This window comes from Pteronotus mesoamericanus, unplaced genomic scaffold (assembly GCF_021234165.1).
Source record: "Pteronotus mesoamericanus isolate MK-2021 breed Mesoamerican mustached bat unplaced genomic scaffold, CSHL_Meso_final contig_657, whole genome shotgun sequence".
NCBI classification, from domain to species: domain Eukaryota; kingdom Metazoa; phylum Chordata; class Mammalia; order Chiroptera; family Mormoopidae; genus Pteronotus; species Pteronotus mesoamericanus.
Window position 1 is genome coordinate 73470 of NW_026555229.1, and position 20296 is coordinate 93765.

The 20296-nt window shown below is 44.6% G+C and overlaps 1 protein-coding gene across 1 annotated transcript in view; it reads right to left on the reverse strand.

The window, feature by feature from the left end:
- PDLIM1 (PDZ and LIM domain 1) overlaps window positions 1-19234 on the reverse strand; it is a 40189-nt gene extending 20955 nt beyond the window's left edge. The window contains exons 1-3 of the mRNA XM_054581241.1: window positions 19042-19234; window positions 2090-2241; window positions 392-476 (exon numbers count right to left, since the gene is read on the reverse strand). Coding sequence (XP_054437216.1) covers window positions 392-476; window positions 2090-2241; window positions 19042-19137 — 333 coding nt within the window. The 5' untranslated portion in view covers window positions 19138-19234. The remainder of the gene's footprint in view (window positions 1-391; window positions 477-2089; window positions 2242-19041) is intronic.
- Between the last annotated feature and the right edge of the window lie 1062 nt (window positions 19235-20296).

Genomic DNA, 20296 nt, shown 5'->3' on the forward strand with positions numbered 1-20296 from the left:
CCATGGCGTCACAGCCTTGGGGTTTTCCAGCCCTTTCCTCCTACAGTTCCCTTACGGGAAGAGCTGAACAGGAGCCAGGACCCAGTAATCCCTGCCACAGGAAAAAATGGGAGTGTATTGAGCTTTGTCAAAAACTAAAAAGAAGCCCTGGCCGGGTAGCTCAGTTGGTTAGAGCATTGTCTCAATACACCAAGGTTGCAGGTTTGACCCTCCGTCAGCGCTCAGTTTCAACCAATACAAGATTCAACCAATGAATGCATAAATGAGTAGAACAACAAGTCGATGTTTCTCTTTCCTTTCCTCTCTCTCTCTAAAATCAATAAGTAAAGTTTTAGAAAAACATAAAAGATGCTGGGTAGTGAGAGGAGAGGCAGGGGTACACAGTACTTACTTGTGGCTCAGAGGCTAAATTCATCTTGTACGGATGACGTTTCCCTTCCTCTGTCACTAAAGGAGACCAGACTTTATTTTCAGATCTGTAAGAGATTGACAAAGCTGTTATTTCATGCATGCTAAATACTGTAAATAATATATACTAAAAACAGAATGGGAAAATGCTCCCTCTTGCCTGACTCCTGGCTTCTGAACTAGCACTCCGCCACCCACCCCCTCCTCCATTTTGCCACCAGAGTGATCTTTCGAAAGCAGCAATCTGATTATGTCACATCCAATGGCTGTCCATGCTCAGCCCTGAGCTGCTGGGACCTCCTGGGCCTCGCCCTCCCTCAAGCCACTCCGTTGCTGACCCCCCGCCACACTGGCTTCCTCTTTGGCCCTGACCATGCCTCACGCGGCCCACCTCGCTCAGGCCAGAACCACGTCTCCTCTGCCTCTCCTAGTGTTCTTTATCCAACAAGATAACCACCTCATTCCTGAAACTTAACTGGCCCCATAAAAGTGATGCTTCTTTTTCTGAGCTTGCAAAGGATTTCTTTGTACCAAGCACACAGCAACACTCTCAGGCTAGTCTCAGTTTTCATTAGCATAGGTTATTTTCTCTCTTAGGGGGAGAATACTTGTACTTACCTTTGTATTGTCAGACTGCCTAGATATACAGAAGAACCAGATATACGTAAGAAAACCTGTTCAATTTGTTGGTAAATGAATAAAAAATCAATTAATCTACGAATGAATAAGTGAATGAATGTCTTGAACGAAGGCTTGAAAGACAAGATCTGGACTGAGAGAGAAACAGAGATGAGAATGAGGGGTAGACAAGCTTTTGCGAGGCAGTCGGTTGTTAAATGACCTCCCGTGAGGACAGGGCACTGAAGTATATGAAATTTTTGACATCCTGTCCCCCAGCGTGGTCCTTCTGCCAGTCCTGCAGCACCAGGTAGAGGAAAGCCACAAACCTACTTCAAGATGACAACCTGAGCAATTGGTTTGTGAGGAAGAGCTGTGGAAGCTGAGGTTAGTGAGACACTCAAGGGCAGGTTACCATAACAGGAGATCAGAGTGACGAATGTGAACTTGATCCAACAGGAAATACGGGGCCACAAAGGTTGAACCAAATCACTCCTGAAATCACACCTTTGCAGGGTTCCTCCCAAGACCCGAGGAAAGAAGATCAGAAATTCTCCCCCAGCTATAACTCCCAGTGTGCTCTGCCAACTCATCAGTCTGCTGAGAACAGTCAGCTCCCCTTTCCTGTCGTGCACTTTAAGTTCCACTCTGCGCTTTGTCAGGTGGGCGGTTGCCTCCTCTGTCATTGTAATCACCTGGCACAGGACCCACTGCTCAGCGTGGTGTGGCAGGAGCAACATCCTGAGTAGATTCTCAACGGTTTTCAGGAAAAAGTTTTCATTTCATTATATCTGACAATAGTTAACTAATCTTACTTCCTCGAAATTTTGGCTATTTGTATGGAATCAAGTAAAAATGCAGAAAGATGCCCATAAAATAAGAAGCACTATGACAATCAGAGAGGAAATAAGCAACCTCATATTCTAATTCCACAAACCTTCTGACCTGCCAATAGTATGCATGGCACTGGGGATGTAAGGGATTCTGAGACAGGTGACGCAGCCCTTGCCCACGAGCAGCTTCCAGGTGATCAGAAATGAAAGGGTGTTTCCACGAGACTTACCTGGATACCGTGAGAGTCATGTTGTCTACACAGCCCTTGATTTTGTTCTGAGCTTCCAAGTGCGTCATATTGCTGGTGTTTTCCCCATCAATGGCTGTGATTATATCTCCAATACACAAATTAGCTATAGCAGCCTTGCTTCCGGGAGTGACCTGGAAAAAGGGAAAGAGCAGGCTAGTTACTACTCATCTCCAAGGCAACCACTAAGTAAGTTACCGCCAAGCTAAGTATTCACAGATGTGGATCAAAGTATGTAAAAAGGAAAGGGACTAAAATCGTAAGTGTCAATAGTAACAGTCCTTTACATTTATGGAATACATATGGTTTACAAGGAGTCCTTTCCTATATACCATCTCATGGGATCCTTACAACAACCTTGTGAGAAAGGAGGACAAATATCAGTCCCCATTTTAGAGACCTGGAAACTGAGGCTCAGAAAGATCTGTGACTTACCTGGAATCACTCAACTAGCATATTACTATACAGGGTGGGGGGAAAGTAGGTTTACAGTTGTGAGTATGTGAAACACACAGTTTATTCTTATATTATTATTTATTAATCATTGTATAATTTTCCATCTGAACTGCAAACCTACGTTTGGCCTACCCTGTATCGCTAGTCACCCAACTACTATATTACAGAGCTGGGACTCACACCCTGAACTCAGACCCAATGTTCTTCCCATTGAACATTATTGCTTCCTTAAAATAAATTACCCATCACACTAAAAATACACACACTTAGAGAACACTATGTACAGTAACATCTATGTCTATAAAAATCTTAATAATGTTATTTATGCACAGAAACAAATTGGAACACTGCACACAAAATTGTTCAGTTATACATTTCTGTAATGTTTTTGGTTTTTACAATGAGCTTGAATCCTTTTGTAATTAAAAAAGGCAATAAAAATATTTCATAAACTGGTAGTATGGGTTTATACTGGTTCATTTTCTCCTCTACAAGAAGCTGACTATGATTAGGGTCATCCCCTGTGGGTTCCTGGTTTACTGCGGATCACTGCTTCTGAACCAATGGTTCCAAATGTGCGGACCCCTAATGCTCGGGAGAGCCAGTCAATTACTGCAATGGGTCATCAAAATCCACCTGCCTACCAACTATAGCACATACAAATGTACAACTATTTTTCAAGTAAATAGAGATGCTATTGTGGCGAACAAAATACAAACTCATTTTGAAGTAGTACTAACCTCAGGGTAATTTTTTATTAGGTATTTTCTAAACCAAGGTATACCAAAAATATTACTGCCATGCCAGTGCCAGCCCATGACTTTGACATAAGAGACTTTCCTTAAAGGGAATTCCCACTCCCCCAGGAGCAGAGCGATGGTAACACCCAGGTTCCCAGCGCCCTCAGGGTTCTGGCCTCCCCTTGGAGAGGGCCCTTGACACCTGGGAGCCAAATGAGGAAGCTCTAGTGAGCACGTGTGCCTCTGTAAGGCTGAACCAGAGGTAGGAGGCCCTTCAACGCACCCAAGAAAGACACCAGGCTTACGCCCTAAGTCTCCTTATCTGATGCAGGCGTTCAGCAGCCACGGTTTCCAATTTTGCCAAACTGAAAGTTCTGACCCTTCGGAGGCATCTGGCGTGCTGGCATGGTCCATCTCCTCATCAGCACCTCGACCCCATAAAAGAAAGGGTGGATGACTTGATCCTTGAGATCCCTCTGGCTTAGACATGCTGTGACTTTATCAGGCAAAACTTGCCTGGAATGTAGCAGGATGTGGAAACCAGTGCAGAGACCATGACCTCCTAACCTTCCCTTCTGGCTTTCCCATCATCCATCTACCAGAGCACTAGCCTAAGGGCAGACCTTTTCTCATACAGCCACTGGGAAAAGACATTTATACAGGCAAGCGTGGGCTGGTCTCCTTGAGTCAACATGGTGAAACCAGTCTCTGAGTCACACAGGACACTCAGTGAAAACAAATTCTTCTTTTCTGCCCATCTTCCTGAGAAGTCTGATCTGATGTGACTTCATGTATATTTCTCTTTTTCTAAAGAACAAATAGACCTCTTGTTTAAAAAAATGGCCGAACGGCCCTGGCCAGATGACTCGGTTGGAGTGTCATCCTGTAGAGCAAAAGGATGCAAGTTCGATCCCCAGTCAGGGCACATACATAGGTTGTAGGTTCAATCCCCTGTCCAGGAGCATACAGGAGGCAACTGATTGACGTTTCTCTTTCACACTGATGTCTCTCTCTCTCTCTCTCTCTCTCTCTCGCTCTCGCTCTCACCCTCCCTCCCCCTCATTTTAAAATCAATAAACATTTCCTAGAGTGAGAATTAAAAAAAAAAAAAAAAAAGACCCTACATATCACTTTATTTGGGATTAGCAAAGGTTCTGGACTGGCACACTCTACTCCCAGAGAAAGCAGCCCAATCAAACTCATTATTACTATGACTAACTCCAAGGATAAAATCCAAAATCATCAACCAGGTCCTTAAAGACCACATCTCCCTCCTCACCTTCATCATGCCATTCCCCCACTAAGCTCTAGCCACCGAGGTCTTCCTTGTTTCCTTCCCACCGCAGGACCTTAGCACCTGCTATAACCTCTATCTAATTAGCTTCTTATCCTTCAGGTCTAAGCTTAAATGATCCTTCTCAGAGAAGCCTTTCTGACCTCCAGTCTAAGTTAGATCCCCACATCATCCTAATACACTATGTTCTTTATGGTGGCACTTGTCACAATACATTTGTAAATCTATTTTGTGGGTTTATTAATTTTATGTCTGGGGACCTCCAGTGCTGTGTGTGAGAGCAGGTTTCATATGCCTTTAGTGCTATGGTGTCCCCAGTAACCAGCACAGTGACTGGCACATAGTAGGCACTCAGTGTTAGTCCAATGAATGACTGAATCTAGACTATCTAGTGTTATTAAGTATGTAATCATGCTACTTAATTTTATCCTTTAAGAATGACTATTTTTAAAGGGGATCAATTAATAATTTCCCACAACATTGCTACAGTAGAATGTGACTACTCACAAAACTAAAATGATGGGGAATGGAGGGGGAAGACTGAAAAGAAGAAAATGGGAGTTTCTTTTAATTTTATATGCTCAGCTGCTAAGAGCTCTGGAATTTCCAGCATTTGATTCAAACTGTCTTGTGGGAGAGGCATTTCTGCTAAGTGCATCCCAACAGGTCCTGGACAAGCTAGAACCAGTCAAAAGGGCCCCAAGCCTGAAAAATCAAGGCCTGGCCATCCTACCTTTCAGTGTGACTTTTTTAGAAAGCCAAACCGATGGGAAGCCAAAGGAAAACTTGAAGTGCGATAAGACAACAGCATCAGATGGGATTTGGATGGAATCACGCATAAACAGATTGAATTCACATTCTTTTATGAGCCATTGCTGTTGTTGTTGTTTTTAAAGGGATTTAAACAAATTACAGATTTGCCTTCTACAAGCCCTTTCACATACAATCTCCTATTTGAGATTTTAATAATGATGACCTTACCACCAACATATAACTTTACAGATGAGGAAACTGACTCACAGAAGCTGTAACTGGTTCAAGTTCACACAGCTAAAGGCTTGAGTCTGAACTTGACACCGGATTCCCTTATCCCATTCCCCTTCGGCTTTACCACGATACCAGAGGCAGATAGATGGTCCAGGCCCAAGCGCCAGAGCCAAAGAAAAATCCAGAATTAAGGAGACACTTCTGCCATGGCATTCTACAAAAGGTACTGGAGTGTCATAGACTCTTGCCGTCGCCTAGGTGGCCCCTGCCATAGGACAATCATCTCAACTGCTCTGTACTGAGCCTGAGCCCAGCAACCTCACCCCTTAAAAACCACACGAACCAGAACACGGACGGAAAAGGGCCTCAGGAGAGACCTGTGTCTCCACCAACGGTTAGTTCCCATCTTGACCGGTAGACTCCAATCCTTACTACGCTCTAACTATTCATTGTAATAATCAGTTAATGAGTGCTTTTTATGCACCAAGCACAGTTTAAGTACTTGGCAAAGGTTAATTTACCAGTCCTCCTGTGATACTATCAGGTGGGGCTATTACTGCCTCATTACAGATGAGGAAATGGAGGACTGGGCTTAAGTGGTTTGCCTGAGGTTATTAGCTGGTAAGTAGCAGGCTGTGGGGCTCCAGAGTCCATTCACTTAACCCAGTATTCCACACTGTCCTTTCTAATTTCCTCCTGACCATCAAATTCCATCAGAACCAATTCGTAATGAAGTCAGCTTCAACTTCTAAAATGGAAATCCTACACTCTCCTCCAAAGAAACAGACCCAGCAGGTCAATGGACATCCTCAAAAACCCTTTTCCAGCTTTCTTCCCCAGAGACCATACAACTCAATCACACAATCTTGCTGCCTAAGAATGGGTTTAGGCACAAGAGTTTCCACTGATGAACAGCCTGCTATTTTCTGCAGAATTCCCTCCTGTCTTTTTCGCTCCTGTACCACCTTCCCCCACCAGGCAGACCTTTGCTCCGAGGCCAGCCTGCACACCCGCCCTACACTGCCAGTTCCTAAATGCATCTTTAAGGCCCGTGCATTGCACCAGACTCCTGAGCACACAGGTTTTGAAGAGTTTAATTTCACCTCTAAATGGTGCAGAATAGAACTATGATATGGCTCTCCTACTTTCTTCAACTTACATCTAAATAAATATTGCTGTTATACAGAACTGGATGTATACCCGCCAGCCATGAAGTAACCTTCCTCTGTCATAACGGCATGTTTCTACTTTATCCCTCCTGAGTTCCCTCCTCTCATTCATTCGTTCATCAGTCATTCCTCAAGTACATTCTGAAAGTCCGTGAGGCTTGTTAAGATGTGGCTTCTGAAGTCAAATGGGCAGGGTTCAAGTCCTGTCTCTGCCACTTATAAGCCAAATGACCTTGAGCAAGATATTTCACCTTTGTGTGTCTTTCTCTTCTCAGCTACAAAACAGGAATGATAACAGTCCTGACATCAAAAGGCTGTTGTGAGGATTGCATGAGATGCTTCAGATGATTTAGAGCAGAGCACAAGCTCTAAAAATGTGAGCTATTGTTTGTAGATTCCGGGAATCACACTGGAACACAGATGGAAAGGATGATGCCTGCCATCAAGGAGCTCACAACCTGCCAGGGCAGACAGGCCTGTACAAAAGCTGGTGAGTACTGTGCTAGAAGCAAGCAAAACGGCAGTGGGAATGTCAGGGTGGAATCAGGGAAGACTCCCTGGAGGGGGTTTTGCATAAAACTGCAAAGGCTCTACAGGAGGGTGGAAAAAGCATGCCAAGTTATAGGAACAGCATGTGGACTGGCATGGATGAAACAGGGACTGATGGGAGAGGAAGGGGATGAGGCTGGAGATGTAAAGAGATCAGGCTGTAAAAGCCCTGTTATTTTTTTTTTTTCTAAGATTGTACTTTATCTGGAAAACAATGGAGAACAACAACGCAATCTAAACATAGCTTGTGACTCAACTGCCCCTAGTTACTGCCAAGAAACAACCACTGAGCCTTAGTTCTGCTGAGATTAAGGTGACTGAATGACAATACTCTCATAACTGCAGTTCAAAGAAACAGACCCATTCAAGGCTCGTGCATTCAGCCTCCAGGCCAACCACTGGGAGCTGGCTTCCCCCAGCACACCTTCCAGAAGGCAGTTCCATTACAATTACATGTTCAGCTGAGAATTACATGGGGTTCCTTTAACTCCCTAGGCTCCAGATTGAAAGCTGGAGGCCCACAAAACGAATCCAGCCTCCAATCTTGTTTTTTTTTAAACTTAAATTATTTGCCAATATTTATAATTAGTAAATTTCATACAAAATCCTAGATTCTCAGCTTCTTGTGAAAAATCAGAAAATCTAGCAACTCTGGATCTATATTCCCATAAAACAATAATCAGCACCAGCTACAGAGCCTTTCCCCTTGAGATGAGGCACATGTTCTCCATTTAGCCACAGCCTCCACCATGCTCTATTGCCCTCAACACTGAAATCTGGTCCCAGCAGCCACTTATCATCATTCTTGAAGCTATTAATTTCATTTTCTTACTACCTCTCCCTCGAGTCAAAACTCAATTATATTGCCTCCTGACCCCTTCATACAAATGTGTTTGTAACCAACCACTAGCTTTTGTTAAAAAGTTATATAAAGCAAAATTATATGTAGAAATATTTTATGACTAGGATTATGAGGCACCCTGATTTGCATAGGACTGTAACCTAGTTTACCATTTAATTACCAAAAGCACATCCCTTTCACTTTCAACAGTGTTCCAGTCAGGATGGTTAAGTTACACTGCCAACCTTTTGATAGAAACGGAGGTTTTAACCAGATATTTGTCCAATATTTTTTACAGTTCTGATGCAGAGTCCTCTCCCCACCCCCAACAGGAGAAACTGTCTATTCAGAAGGTTCTGTGACTTTTAGCAGTGGACAGGAATACAGGCTAATTTCTTAAAATTATATTTTATTGATTACGCTATTACAGTTGTCCCAATTTTTCCCCCTTGGTCTCCCTCCACCCAGCACCCCACACTCCCTCAGGCAGTCCCCACACCATCATTCATGTCCATGGGTCATGTGTATTAAGTTCTTTGGCTACTCCTTTTCCTGTACTGTATTTTACATCCCCACGGCCATTCTGTTACTATCTATTTGTACTTCTTAATACCCTCACCTCTTCTTCTGTTGCCCACACCCTCTTCTTGGCTGTAGGTCCCTGCTTTTCATGACTTTCAATATTTCTTGCCAAATCCTTTCTAGCCTGCAAAGTTTCTTTTGCAAAATCAGCTGAGTCTTATGGGAACTCCCCTGTAGGTAACTAACTGCTTTTTTCTTGCTGCTTTTAAGATTCTCTTCATCTTTAAACCTTGGCATTTTAACTAGGATGTCTCTTGGTGTCGGCCTCTTTGCATCCATCCTGTTTGGGACTCTCTGTTTCCTGGACTTGAATGCCTATTTCCTTCACCAAATTAGGGAAGTTTTCTTTCATTCTTTTTTCAAATAGATTTCCAATTTCTTGCTCTTTCTCTCCTCCCTCTGGTACCACTATGATGTGAATGTTGGAATGCTTAAAGTTATTCTAGAGGCTGCTTACTTATCCCTCTTTTGTTGGGATTCTTCTTTCTTTTTGTTGTTCTAATAGGTTGTTTTTTGCTTCATGATGTTCCAAATCATTGATTTGATTCTCGGCTTCATCCACTCTACTGTTGTTTCCCTATTAATTGTTCTTTATTTCAATTGGTGTATGCTTTGTTTCTGACTAGGTCTTTTTTATGTTGTTGAGGTCCTCACTAAGTTCATTGAGCATCCTTATAACCAGTGTTTTGAACTCTGCGTCTGAGAGATTACATGTCTCCATTTTGTTTAGTTCTTTTTCTGGAGTTTTGTTCTGTTCTTTCATTTGGGCCGTGTTTCTTTGTCTCCTCATTTTGGCAGCCTCCTTGTGTTTGTTTCTATGTATTAAGTAGAGCTGCTATGATATCCTGACTTGGTAGTATACAGGCTAATTTCTTGAATGTTCATTTCATACAACACTCTTAACCTTGCCCCTTGGAATTGGCATCTAAATGTTAGGTCAAAAATTGACCTCACTCACCAATAACTCAGAGGGAAACTACAATATTTGCAAGGACGAGGCAATGGTTCCCAATTTTAGTCATCAGATTCCCTGGGGATTTTAAAAATATAGATCTTTATACCCCCACTGCAAATGAAGGGGGTCCATGCAGTGGGACTCAGAAAACAACATATTTTTTTAAGCTTCCCAGAAAATTCTGATGCTCACCAGGTTTGGAAACATCAAGGGGAATGTTGTCTATACTTTCCCCTGAAGTTCTCTCCCTGAATGATATTAAGTCATCAGGTAAACAAACAAACAAAAAAAATACTTAGCCTTAAACCTCAGCTCCTCCAGAAACTGTAAGGGCTTACATTCCTATTAAAGTGCATAGAAGGCCCTTGAAAGAAACATTCATTGGAATAGTATTTTTCTAAGGAGTTTTAAAAAGACACACACACAGTGTCCCTATAATGTTGGTTAACATCCTTGAAGTTCTTTACAAATGGAGTATTGTAGAAGTAATTTCATTCCAGATGTGTAACTATTGGTAACTCAACCTGGTTCCTATTTTGCCTTGGCCAGAAAACTCACAGCTAAATGAAGTGTGCAATTTCAGAAGCCACCTGATTTAAAGGTCCTGGCACACCTCTTTCTTCTTCTGTGTTCCAATTTTTTGTTAGAGCTTACGTGTGTTCTTATGTTTTAAGTACTGTAAATATGTTTGGTGGTGTAAATCACCTTAAATCCTTCTTACAAGTAGGTGACAGCATAAATGAAAAAAGTTAAAACTCAATATTATACAAGACGGGAATAAAGAAACTTGGAATTCAAGTTCAATCGCAGCACCATGGGCATTTAGGGGCAACCTCCATTGATTTAATGGCTGTGCCAAAGTATTTAGGCATAAATTTAAAAAATTCTGAACTGGGGGACAAAGCAGGACCCAGCTCTGCACTGGGCCGTTTAGACGCGGGATCTGGACTGCCTTCTGTTAGACTTCTGACTCGAAGCATTTGTGGGCCCAGGGCACAGCACAGATTCTAAAGCCACATTACAAGCACAGAAACTGTATGAGTTTATGTAGGTTGGCCTGAAAACCCCCAAAATGTTTCAAGATGTTCTTGGTTACTCCATAGCCATTTTCTCAAAGAAATGCAGCAATAACGTTAAGGTTCAGGTACTTGTAGAGGGATTGTGCCTTAATCCAGCTTCAATTCATACTCAGTGCAAAGGGAAGCTATTCATGCTAAGGGGTGACAGTTCTGAGACTTAATTGCTCTCAGTCTGAAAGACCAGCCATCATTTCTTAGGCAGGAATATAATTAAAATTGAGAAAACAGACAGAACACCTTAATTGACCAAGAAGTCCCAGAGTTTCTCAAGTCTCCAAACAAGCCCCCAAGAACCCACATGTAATAACCACCACCCATAACCTAAACCCTAACCATTCACTAAATACAGAATATTGGTCAAGTTCCTCTCTCTGCCTCAGTTTCTTCATTTATCAAGCAAAATATAACAGCATCAACTTCATTAGGGTGTTAGAAGGATTACGTGAGGTTACATGTGTAAAGAGTTTATAAGATTGGCACATAATAAGCACTCAATATACATAGAAGCTACCATTACTATTTAATAGTACCACTGTCTCCCAGTGCCTTCTCTGTGTGAGCCACAACCTTCAAAGACAGGCAGTATTATTCCTGCTTAACAAATGAGGTCACAGAGGCTTCAGGGGCTAACCCAGTCCAAAGATACAAGGCTAATAAATGGACGAGACAGGATGTGAACCCAGATCAGGCTGATACCCAGACCACACTTTCCCATATCAAGATTCCTTTAATTCTTCATTTGCTACAGTAAAAATAAGACAGAAAGCACAAAGCAATGTCTAAATAGTTCACGTAGATACAGGTTTGATTTTAAAAATGCTAAGTGAACCATGGCCAGTGTGGCTCAGTTGGCTGGAGCATCATCCCATAACCAAAAGGTTGCAGGTTCAATTCTGTCAGGGCACACACCTAGGTTGCAGGTTTGGTCCCTGTTCTGGGCACGTATGATCCCTAGTCAGGGCACATACAGGAGGCAATCCGTTGATGCTTCTCTCATGCTTCGATGTTTGCCTCTCTCCCTTCCTCTCTATCTACAAAGCAATGAAAAAAAAGTCCTCAGGTGAGGCTTTAAAAAAAAATGCTGCATGAATGGAAAAAACCATCTGGAAAGTTTAGCAGCAAACTTAGCAGTGTCCACCTCTAGGAAGTAAGATTGCGGAACGGTGTGGGGCAGGTTTTTACCGTATGCTTTCCACATTTTAATATTATTTGATCTTTTCTAACAAGCACAAGGGTTTTTAGGTAAATTTTTTATTGACATATAACATGTGTACAGAAAAGTACACAAATCGTAAATACACAGCTGGCTGGATTCTCAGAAGGAGAGCACACCCAAGGGACCAGCACCAGGTCATCAGAGCTGGCAACAGAACCTGAGGTGAACACTGAAGCCCCCTCGTGCCTCCTTTCCATCACTAACCTCCTGGCAAAGGCTACCAGGGTCCCGACTCCCAGCCTGATTAATTTTATATTGTTTATATATAAATATATTTACAGATAACATATATTGTTTAATATAAATATATTTATAGATAACATAATGATAACTCTATTAAATATATTAATATGTAAAATATATATATATATATATATATATATATATATATATATATATATATGTCTACCCCTTTGTCTGGCTTCTTTCCTTCATCGTATGTGTGCTCCTGTGTCTCATCCATATCCTTGTGCATAGTTGTAATTCGTTAACCCTCATTGCTGTGGTGTTTGAGGTCATATAACTCACCATTTACTTGTCCATTCTACTCTTGTTAGATATTTGAGCTCTTTGGAGTTTACGGCCATTGTACTGCTTTGAAAATGCTTGACATGGCTTTTAATGCCTATGTGGAAACACTTCTACTGAGTCTTTAACTACGAGAATTGTTGGGTCATTGGGTATGTTCAGATTTAGAAGCATGAGTATTCTTTTTATAATTTTTTAAAAGAAATGCTGCACTGCCTGAATTTATCTATATGCATTTTAGTCATCTTTATCTTATATATGTCAAACCTATGTCCTTATTCTGTTGTTTGTTACGCGTAGTCATGTCTATATAAATGAGGCCCTGAGTCCTTGGTCAAGAACTCAGCCTCCTACAAGACCAGCGTGTTCTTCAGGAAATCATGTTCTTGAGGAAAACATTGATGGCATTTACCAAGAAGGCAGCGTACTGTGCCCGTGAAGTACACCACAGCCCTCCATGACTGACGAGCACTCCAGTTCACACAGAAGGCGGCTAAGAACAATAGCAACCATCACACAGGGCGCCAAGTACCATACAGCAGGGGTTCCCAACCCCCAGTCCCCTCTGTTAGGGACCTGGCTGCAAGCAAAGCTCACCTGAGGCCCCCCTTCTGTTTCCTGTCATCGTCCCAGGTTGGCGACCACTGCCATACAGAAATTAACTCTTTTATCTTAGGCCATCATGGTATATTTCGTTTTGGACTTGGCTTAGCTATACTTTCCAGACCCATCACTGGCTAGGCAAGGTGGATCTGTCCACTCCCTGACCATCTGCATATGCCACAAAAACTGCCCCAAATTCCCTCCTGCCCCGCCCCCCCCCCCCCCCGCCCCCCGCCACCAGGCAGGCTTTTCTCAGGTGAGTCCTTCAGCTCCCCTGCTCTTCTGTTCTTCACCATCCACATGGGCATGGAATCCTGTAGCTGGACGGCCAGTTCTCCCAGGTGGGGCCAGGGCTGCTGGCTTTCAGAAGGAACAAGGTGGGGAGGTGCTGTTCTCTGGGACGCTCTGAGCTCCAGGAACACTCGGGCTGAGGCATGAAAGCAGCTGAAAGACCACACCAGCCACTACTCATGCACAAGAGGCTCTGGGGTTCCCCCTCTCCCATGTTAATGCCCATGGCACTTCTCTGAGTTGTCTGTTAAGATATTATTACTGCCCTGGATGAACAGTTCAGTTGGTTAGAGCATCTTCCCAATATGCCAAGGTGAGGGTTTGATCCCTGGTCAGGGCACATACAAGAATCAACCAACAAATGCATAAATAAGTGCAACAACAAATTGACGTTTCTCTTTTTCTCTCTCCACCCTTCCTCTCTGTCTCTAAAAAATTTTTTAAAAAATCACTACTTTAAAAATATATCATTACCAATGAAATATTGACAATTACAGCTTATCAGGAGGCAGAATATAGTGGCTAAAGTTGGCCTGGGAGTCAGTCTGCTGAGCTTCAAATCCCAGCTCTGCAATATACTGCGTGTCTTGTGTGCCTGTGTCAGGGGTTGTGGGGAGTACAGAAACTAATGCAGTTGTACACGTACCACAGAGATTAAGGCCGTGGCCCATAAAGCCGGACTGCTCAGGTAAATTCCAACTCTATCACTCACTATCATATGATGCAGACCAAGTACTTGAACAGTTCCATGCCTCGGTTTCCTCGTCTGTAAAATGGGTACCTTAATTGCTTCTGCCTCACAAGTTACTTGTGAGGATTACTGAAAGAATATATTAAGCACTTAGAAAAGCACCTCACATATAAAAAATCCAATATATATTTTAATTGCGGTCATTATCAAAGCCAATCAAAGGAATATTTCTCTCACAAATCTTTCAAGTGTAATAGCGTAAGTGTGATTAACATGCAGTCATCTGGACACCATATTCACAGATGAATAACAAATTCATCTGAAACATTTCTGAATTCATAATACGTTTTCTCAATAAACTCATGGTTAAAAGTATGACAACAACTGGGACACTTTTTAACACTAAAAGTGGCCCCTCACATTCAGAGTAAACAAAACCATTGGGTTTGCTTGTTTGTTTATTTTTACAGAGAACTGAACCCTAGAAAGGTAGGTGACTTGCCTAAGGTCACCCAGTGTGGTGCTCAGCTTCAGTCACTGCCCTGGACACTTTACCAGGCACCAGACTGAAGTTCTGGCAGCTTCCTCGGGCTTTTCTCTGAGGCACCAGAAGTCAAATCATCCTTTAAAAATTAATTACCTGACATAGCCACTTTTGCTCATTTTTAACCAGTCTCTACCCTTTCCAAAGCCATTAAGAAGTATCTCAGTTAATGAAAAAATTACATAAATTCAAGCAAATTACCTAACTTATGGGGACCTGAGCTTCCTCTCCATAAAAGGCGAAGACCAGCTCTCCTGTCCTCTGGGAGCAATGCAATGCAGTCCAGGGAAGGAGCACAGCTTGAAAGCCAGTCTAAACCTAGTCCCAGTACAAGAGCAATCCCTTGGTGCTTTTCCCAGTCTTCATTAGCAGGAGGGTGTGACCTCAGTAGGTAGATAATAATCTCTTTTCAGTCACCCGCCACACTGCAATACCTTAAGGTCATTCTTCTCCCTCTCTCCTCAAAGACTAATCAGCACTGTTGGTATGGGGGGATGGCGGGCGGGGGGGAAGCAGGGGGATCCCTGGTTAGGGGGTCATAACATGACTTGATGAACTTCTGGCCAGGAGGTTCGAGCATTCACTTACATGCTATTCCCTTCCATTCATCCTCTTCCCCCTCTCTCCTCAGATCAGCTGGGATCAGCTGCAGTAGCTAATACTTCTCAGATGATCGATTTCACAGAATGAGGGAGTGCAGAGCATGTGCCATTAATACCTAATGAGCCTTCGTGGACATTGCTTGCTTTTCATAATCTGACAGATGACCCCTACTTTTGACTTTGAGGGCCTGATGTAAACCTACTTGAGTGAGTCTGATAGAACACTCTTAAAAAAATTAGAAAAGACCCTCTGGCTACAGAGTATGCATTATTAAGCACCCTCTAGGATATTGAGCAATTTGCCACAAAACCACAGTGCTCTTAGCAAGGGTTTCCCCCAGGACACAAGGGGCAAATGAGCAGCTAGCTCCTCCCCTCAAGAGCATCCCTTATCTGTGGCCCCACCCCTTCCTGTCTTTAGTCAGTTGTCTGGGAGAGAAAAACAGTCAACATACACTGAGCAGCAATTTCTGACTGGGTGTGGATTCTCTGAAGGCTTCCCTTGAAAGCAGCTAGAGGAAATAAGAAATTGACATAGAGGGGTTAAAAAAAACACCTCACAGAGACAGAGAGATAGACAACTGAAGATCTGCAGCAAGAACTGACAAACCTCAGGTGACAGGGGCCAATGTGTGCTTCATCCTGGAGTCCATGGCAGAAGCCTTAATTGAGAAACTGGGAAGAGGAAGAAAGCTAATTTGTATTCGTTTAAAGTTGAAAAATCTGGATTGAAATTTTAAGTCATCACAATTAACATAGATGAAAACATTGTGGAGCAAAAGTGATTGTACACACACCCAACGTGTTCTGCATGAGTCTGCTCAGAAACAGGCAACATTAAGCTATGGTACCCAGGAGTCATATTTGGGTAGTAAGACTATAAAGAAAAGCAAGGAGGTGATTACCATTAGTCAAGATGGTTCTGTGTAGTGAGCTTCTGGGGTGCTGGCAATGTTGTATTTCTTGACCTGGGTGGTGGTGATTTTATAGGTATTTACTTTATAATCACTTGCTATGCATTTATGTTTTATGACTTTATTTCACAATAAAAAATGTTAAAAAAGAAAAAGAAACAATTTCAAAATACAGAGTTACATTCGGAAGCTTCAGCAGTGTAACAAAAGAGGAGAGTCAATGCCAGAATAATTCATGCAAGAGAAAGAAAACAGCCCTGGCTGAGGTGGCTCAGTGGGCTGCAAACCAAAAGGTTGTAGGTTTGGGCTCCCCTTCAGGGCACATGCCTGGGTTGTGGGCCAGTCCCCAGTTGAGGCCCGTGTGAGAGGCGACCTATTCGATGTTTCTCTCTCACATCCACGCTTTTCTCCCTTGTTCTCCCTCCCTTCCTCTCTCTCTAGAATCAATAAAAGAAAGAGAGAGAGAGAAAGCAAACATAGCTATTTAAATGAAAGGCACTCCTCTCCCAGCTTAATTTTATGGTTTGCTTTGGTGTGGAGACTCAAAGTCTACATATATAAAACCATACCAGCAAACTCTATAAATGTAGCACACCTACCAACCAGAAGGTGTGTACAACTCTAGGCCAGTGCTGACACCTCTTCACTATTGTTCACTGTTTACAGAGCACTTTCCCATATCATTACTCACAGCCAGTGGCTGGGGTTATCTCCACTGCAGAATTAAAGAAGGCAGCCTCAACCATAGACGGCCCCCCCAGGTTCAGCTCAAGTAAGAAGCAGAAACCAGACCAGCACCTGATCTCAGATGACCACTTTCCCATTCCCAGGAGGAGGCCTCAGTTTTTCTATGTGGAAATAATGAGATGAAGAAACAAGTAAATTACTGCCAGAATGAGAATGTCACCTTCTGAGTTACTTTCACTTTTCAATAAAGTACCTGCCAAGGTAAAGATCCGCTTCCCTCGCTAGGCCATGAACACCTTGAGAATGGAGTTGTGTCCTCTCATTTCTGAGACCCCAGGGCTCTAGAACATGCTCATTAAACATGTGCTAATTAATTAGTTAATACATGAAAGACAAAGTAATGAATATACGGTGCTGTTTTCTACCCCATACTGTCATTCCTACACAGTGCCACTCATATGACAACTTTTTAAAGCAGTTAAAATGCCAGGTGATAGCTGCCCTTTTAACAGATTGCCCATATATCTTCCACTTCTCAAAAAAAGGTTACATGTCATATATTAATTCAGAAGTGGAGAGGGCTGACAGGTTAATTATAGACACAAAGAGTGAAGACAAATGGACTATGAGGTAAGCGAGTCTAAATGTGCCTTCCCTGGACGAGCATTTATTAATAAGCCTGCAAAGATTTACTGGGCATGGCCAGGTTCAGCTCTGTGTCAGGCTTCAGGGTGGGGATCCAGATAAAGGAAGGCACAGTTTCTGTGCTTGAGGAATTTGGGAAGACAGCCTGTACCTATGAATATAATCATCAAAGAGGTCCCCTCAGGGCAGCAGGTGGGAGACGGAGGGAAGATAGGGCCTAAGAACTGAGACACCTGCCTTTTGGGGGGCAGGGTGGTCAGAGAAAACCTCCTCAGTCCAGCTAGGTCCCCTTGGAAGGAAGTGTAGCACTGTGGGGGGCCGACAAGCCAAGAGAAGGCCTCCAGTTCTCCTCCCGCGCCTCCCATTTGCTCCTTCGGCTGCTGGCAGCAAGGATTTACGTCAAAAGAACCCACAGGGATCCTTCCCTTCCCTCCCCCAAGAAAAAAGATGGTCAGATAGCTGGGTGGGCAAGTTTAGGGTCAGCTTCAGCAAGTAGGTGGGCCCAAGAATGGAATGTGAGGCCTTACGGCAAGGCGTGGACACCAGGGAGTGCTTTTTGTTTCCTTTTTTCATTTAGTCAAAAAGTATTTATTGGAGGCCTTGTGGGTTGCAGGCTCTGAACGTGACGACTCTCAGTGGGACGTCAAGCTTGCCCTTAGCCCAGACTAGATGACCAACGCCTGGGCCTCCACACACTGAGTCCGGATCTCCCTGCGGCTTCTGCTTTACTTGGCAGTGATGGGTCTGCTGGTCTCCGAACGAATCGCGGCCCTTCCACAGACATGAGGCCCTTCTAAGAATTAAATTATTCCTTTGATTCAGGTGTTCCTGGGGTTTCGAAAAGGGCTGATCGGTTGATAATCCGGAATGCCAGGAAGAAATATGGCCATGGCCACTCCCGCAGGGGGAGGAGAACGTCCAATTGGGTTTACTCAGGTTTTTTTGTTTGTTTGTTTGTTTGTTTCCAAAATTCCGCCTTTTCTCGAAAAGGCATTAGGGAGCTGAGACCTGGCCATGGATCAGGTCCAAAGAGTGAGAAACGAGTCGTTTCGGTTGTGTTTAAAGTTAATACCACTCGCCCACCCACTCCACCTCACTTTACAGATGATCCAGGTGTTTCCAAACGACTTTCCGCCACTCGGCGACTTGTGAAGAATCGAGAGGTGATATCTCCCAGAGGGTGGGATCTGCTGGGACCCTCAGCCTCTCGCCTCTTGACAAAGCGCGTCCACACGCCGGGCCGCGCTTCCGGGGGGAAGGAACGAAAACTGCCCACTCCTTTCTCGCGGACACGGTGAATGCGCGCCCGGCTGCTGCCCGGCGTGCCCGGGAGCGCCCCGTCTGGGAAGGGGCTGCGGATCCAGACGCGCGGAAAGCGGTCAGTGCACGGCGCCCCCGGCGCACCTGGATGCGCCCGGCGGTCCCAGCTCCGTCTCCGGCTCCCGAAACCGCCGTCTCTGATAGCGCCCGCGGGACCCCAGCCTCCCCAGGTTTTCTCCGGGCCACGCCGCTCCCCAGCCCAGGAGCGCCCCGCTCCCCACGCGTCCCAGGCTGCTCTTACCCGGGAAATGGCGAGAGGCTGCTCGAAGTCCTTGCCCCCAACGAGGCGGAAGCCCCATGGCCCCGGGCCCTGGAGGACTATTTGCTGGGTGGTCATGGCGCGGCGATGGCGAGGGACAACCCACGGGGACAGACGCAGCAAGACCCGACGCCGCGCTCTGGGCTTCCCAGTCAGCTATCGCAGAAAGTGCGCGCGCCGCGGGCACGGGGAGCCTGGGGCGGGCGGAGCGAAGGCGAGGGCGGGGGCGGCTCCGCCCAGGCTGCGGTACAGCCGCCCGCCCCGCCCGTCCTTCCTGCCGGGTCGAGGGTTAGGGAGTCGTTCAGAGAGAGCCTCGAGTCTGGTTGAGGGGCCCGCTTCTCCAGCTCCGCCCTGGATTCTAGTACCGCCGAAGGCGCTATAGGTGAGAGGCAAGCAGGTACCGACAGACCCGGGCTTGGCTCTTTGTAAAACGAGTTTACAAGTACTGTGCAAAGTCAGCCCCCTGAGAGCAGCTGCATCTTCACATTTACTTTTTGTGTTAAAGGTGCTTTCCGAATGATCTCATTTGATGCTTTGAAGCAGACAAGGGGTTCAAAGACTTTCCCGAGACTGCACAGCTCGCCGATCTTGGTGCTTAGGAAGCCCGTAGGGGTACATTTCTAATGCTATTGACCCATCGAACGGGATTGTAATTGGAATTCAAAACCTTCCTAAACAACTTCCTTCCAGGCTGGAGTTCGCTGTAGGTTCTGACCTTAACAGACCTTGAGTCTGGGGCGGGACAGGCGAGGAAAGGGCACTGGGTTGCGTAGAAGACCTGGGTTCCCAGCCTGCCTCTGGCTTCCACTGGCCTCCTCGCACCCTCGCCCTTGAGGGCTTTCTCCATGCCAGACCAGACCATGGCTCACGTTGTCCTCTCTGAGTAAAGCCGATATCCTTGAAATGCTTATAGGGGCACCCACAAGGAGGCCGACACCCTCTCTGACCACATCTCCAACTGCCGCCCCACCAAACTCGGGGTTCGTCTGCCTCAGGGCTTCAGCCTGGATTGCTCTTCTCTCAGACACCCCGTGTCTCTTTCTGCGTTCAGTTGTCATCATCTCTCAGCGCACTGCTTAAACCTCCTCTCTAGCAGACTCTAGTCACCTTACCTCTGCTTTAGTTTTTTCTGTTGCATTTGTCACCATGGGACATACTCAATATTTTACTTATTATTTGTCCCATCCCCATCCCTAAGCATTAGTTTCGTGGGGGTAAGGTGTTTATTGGTTTTGAT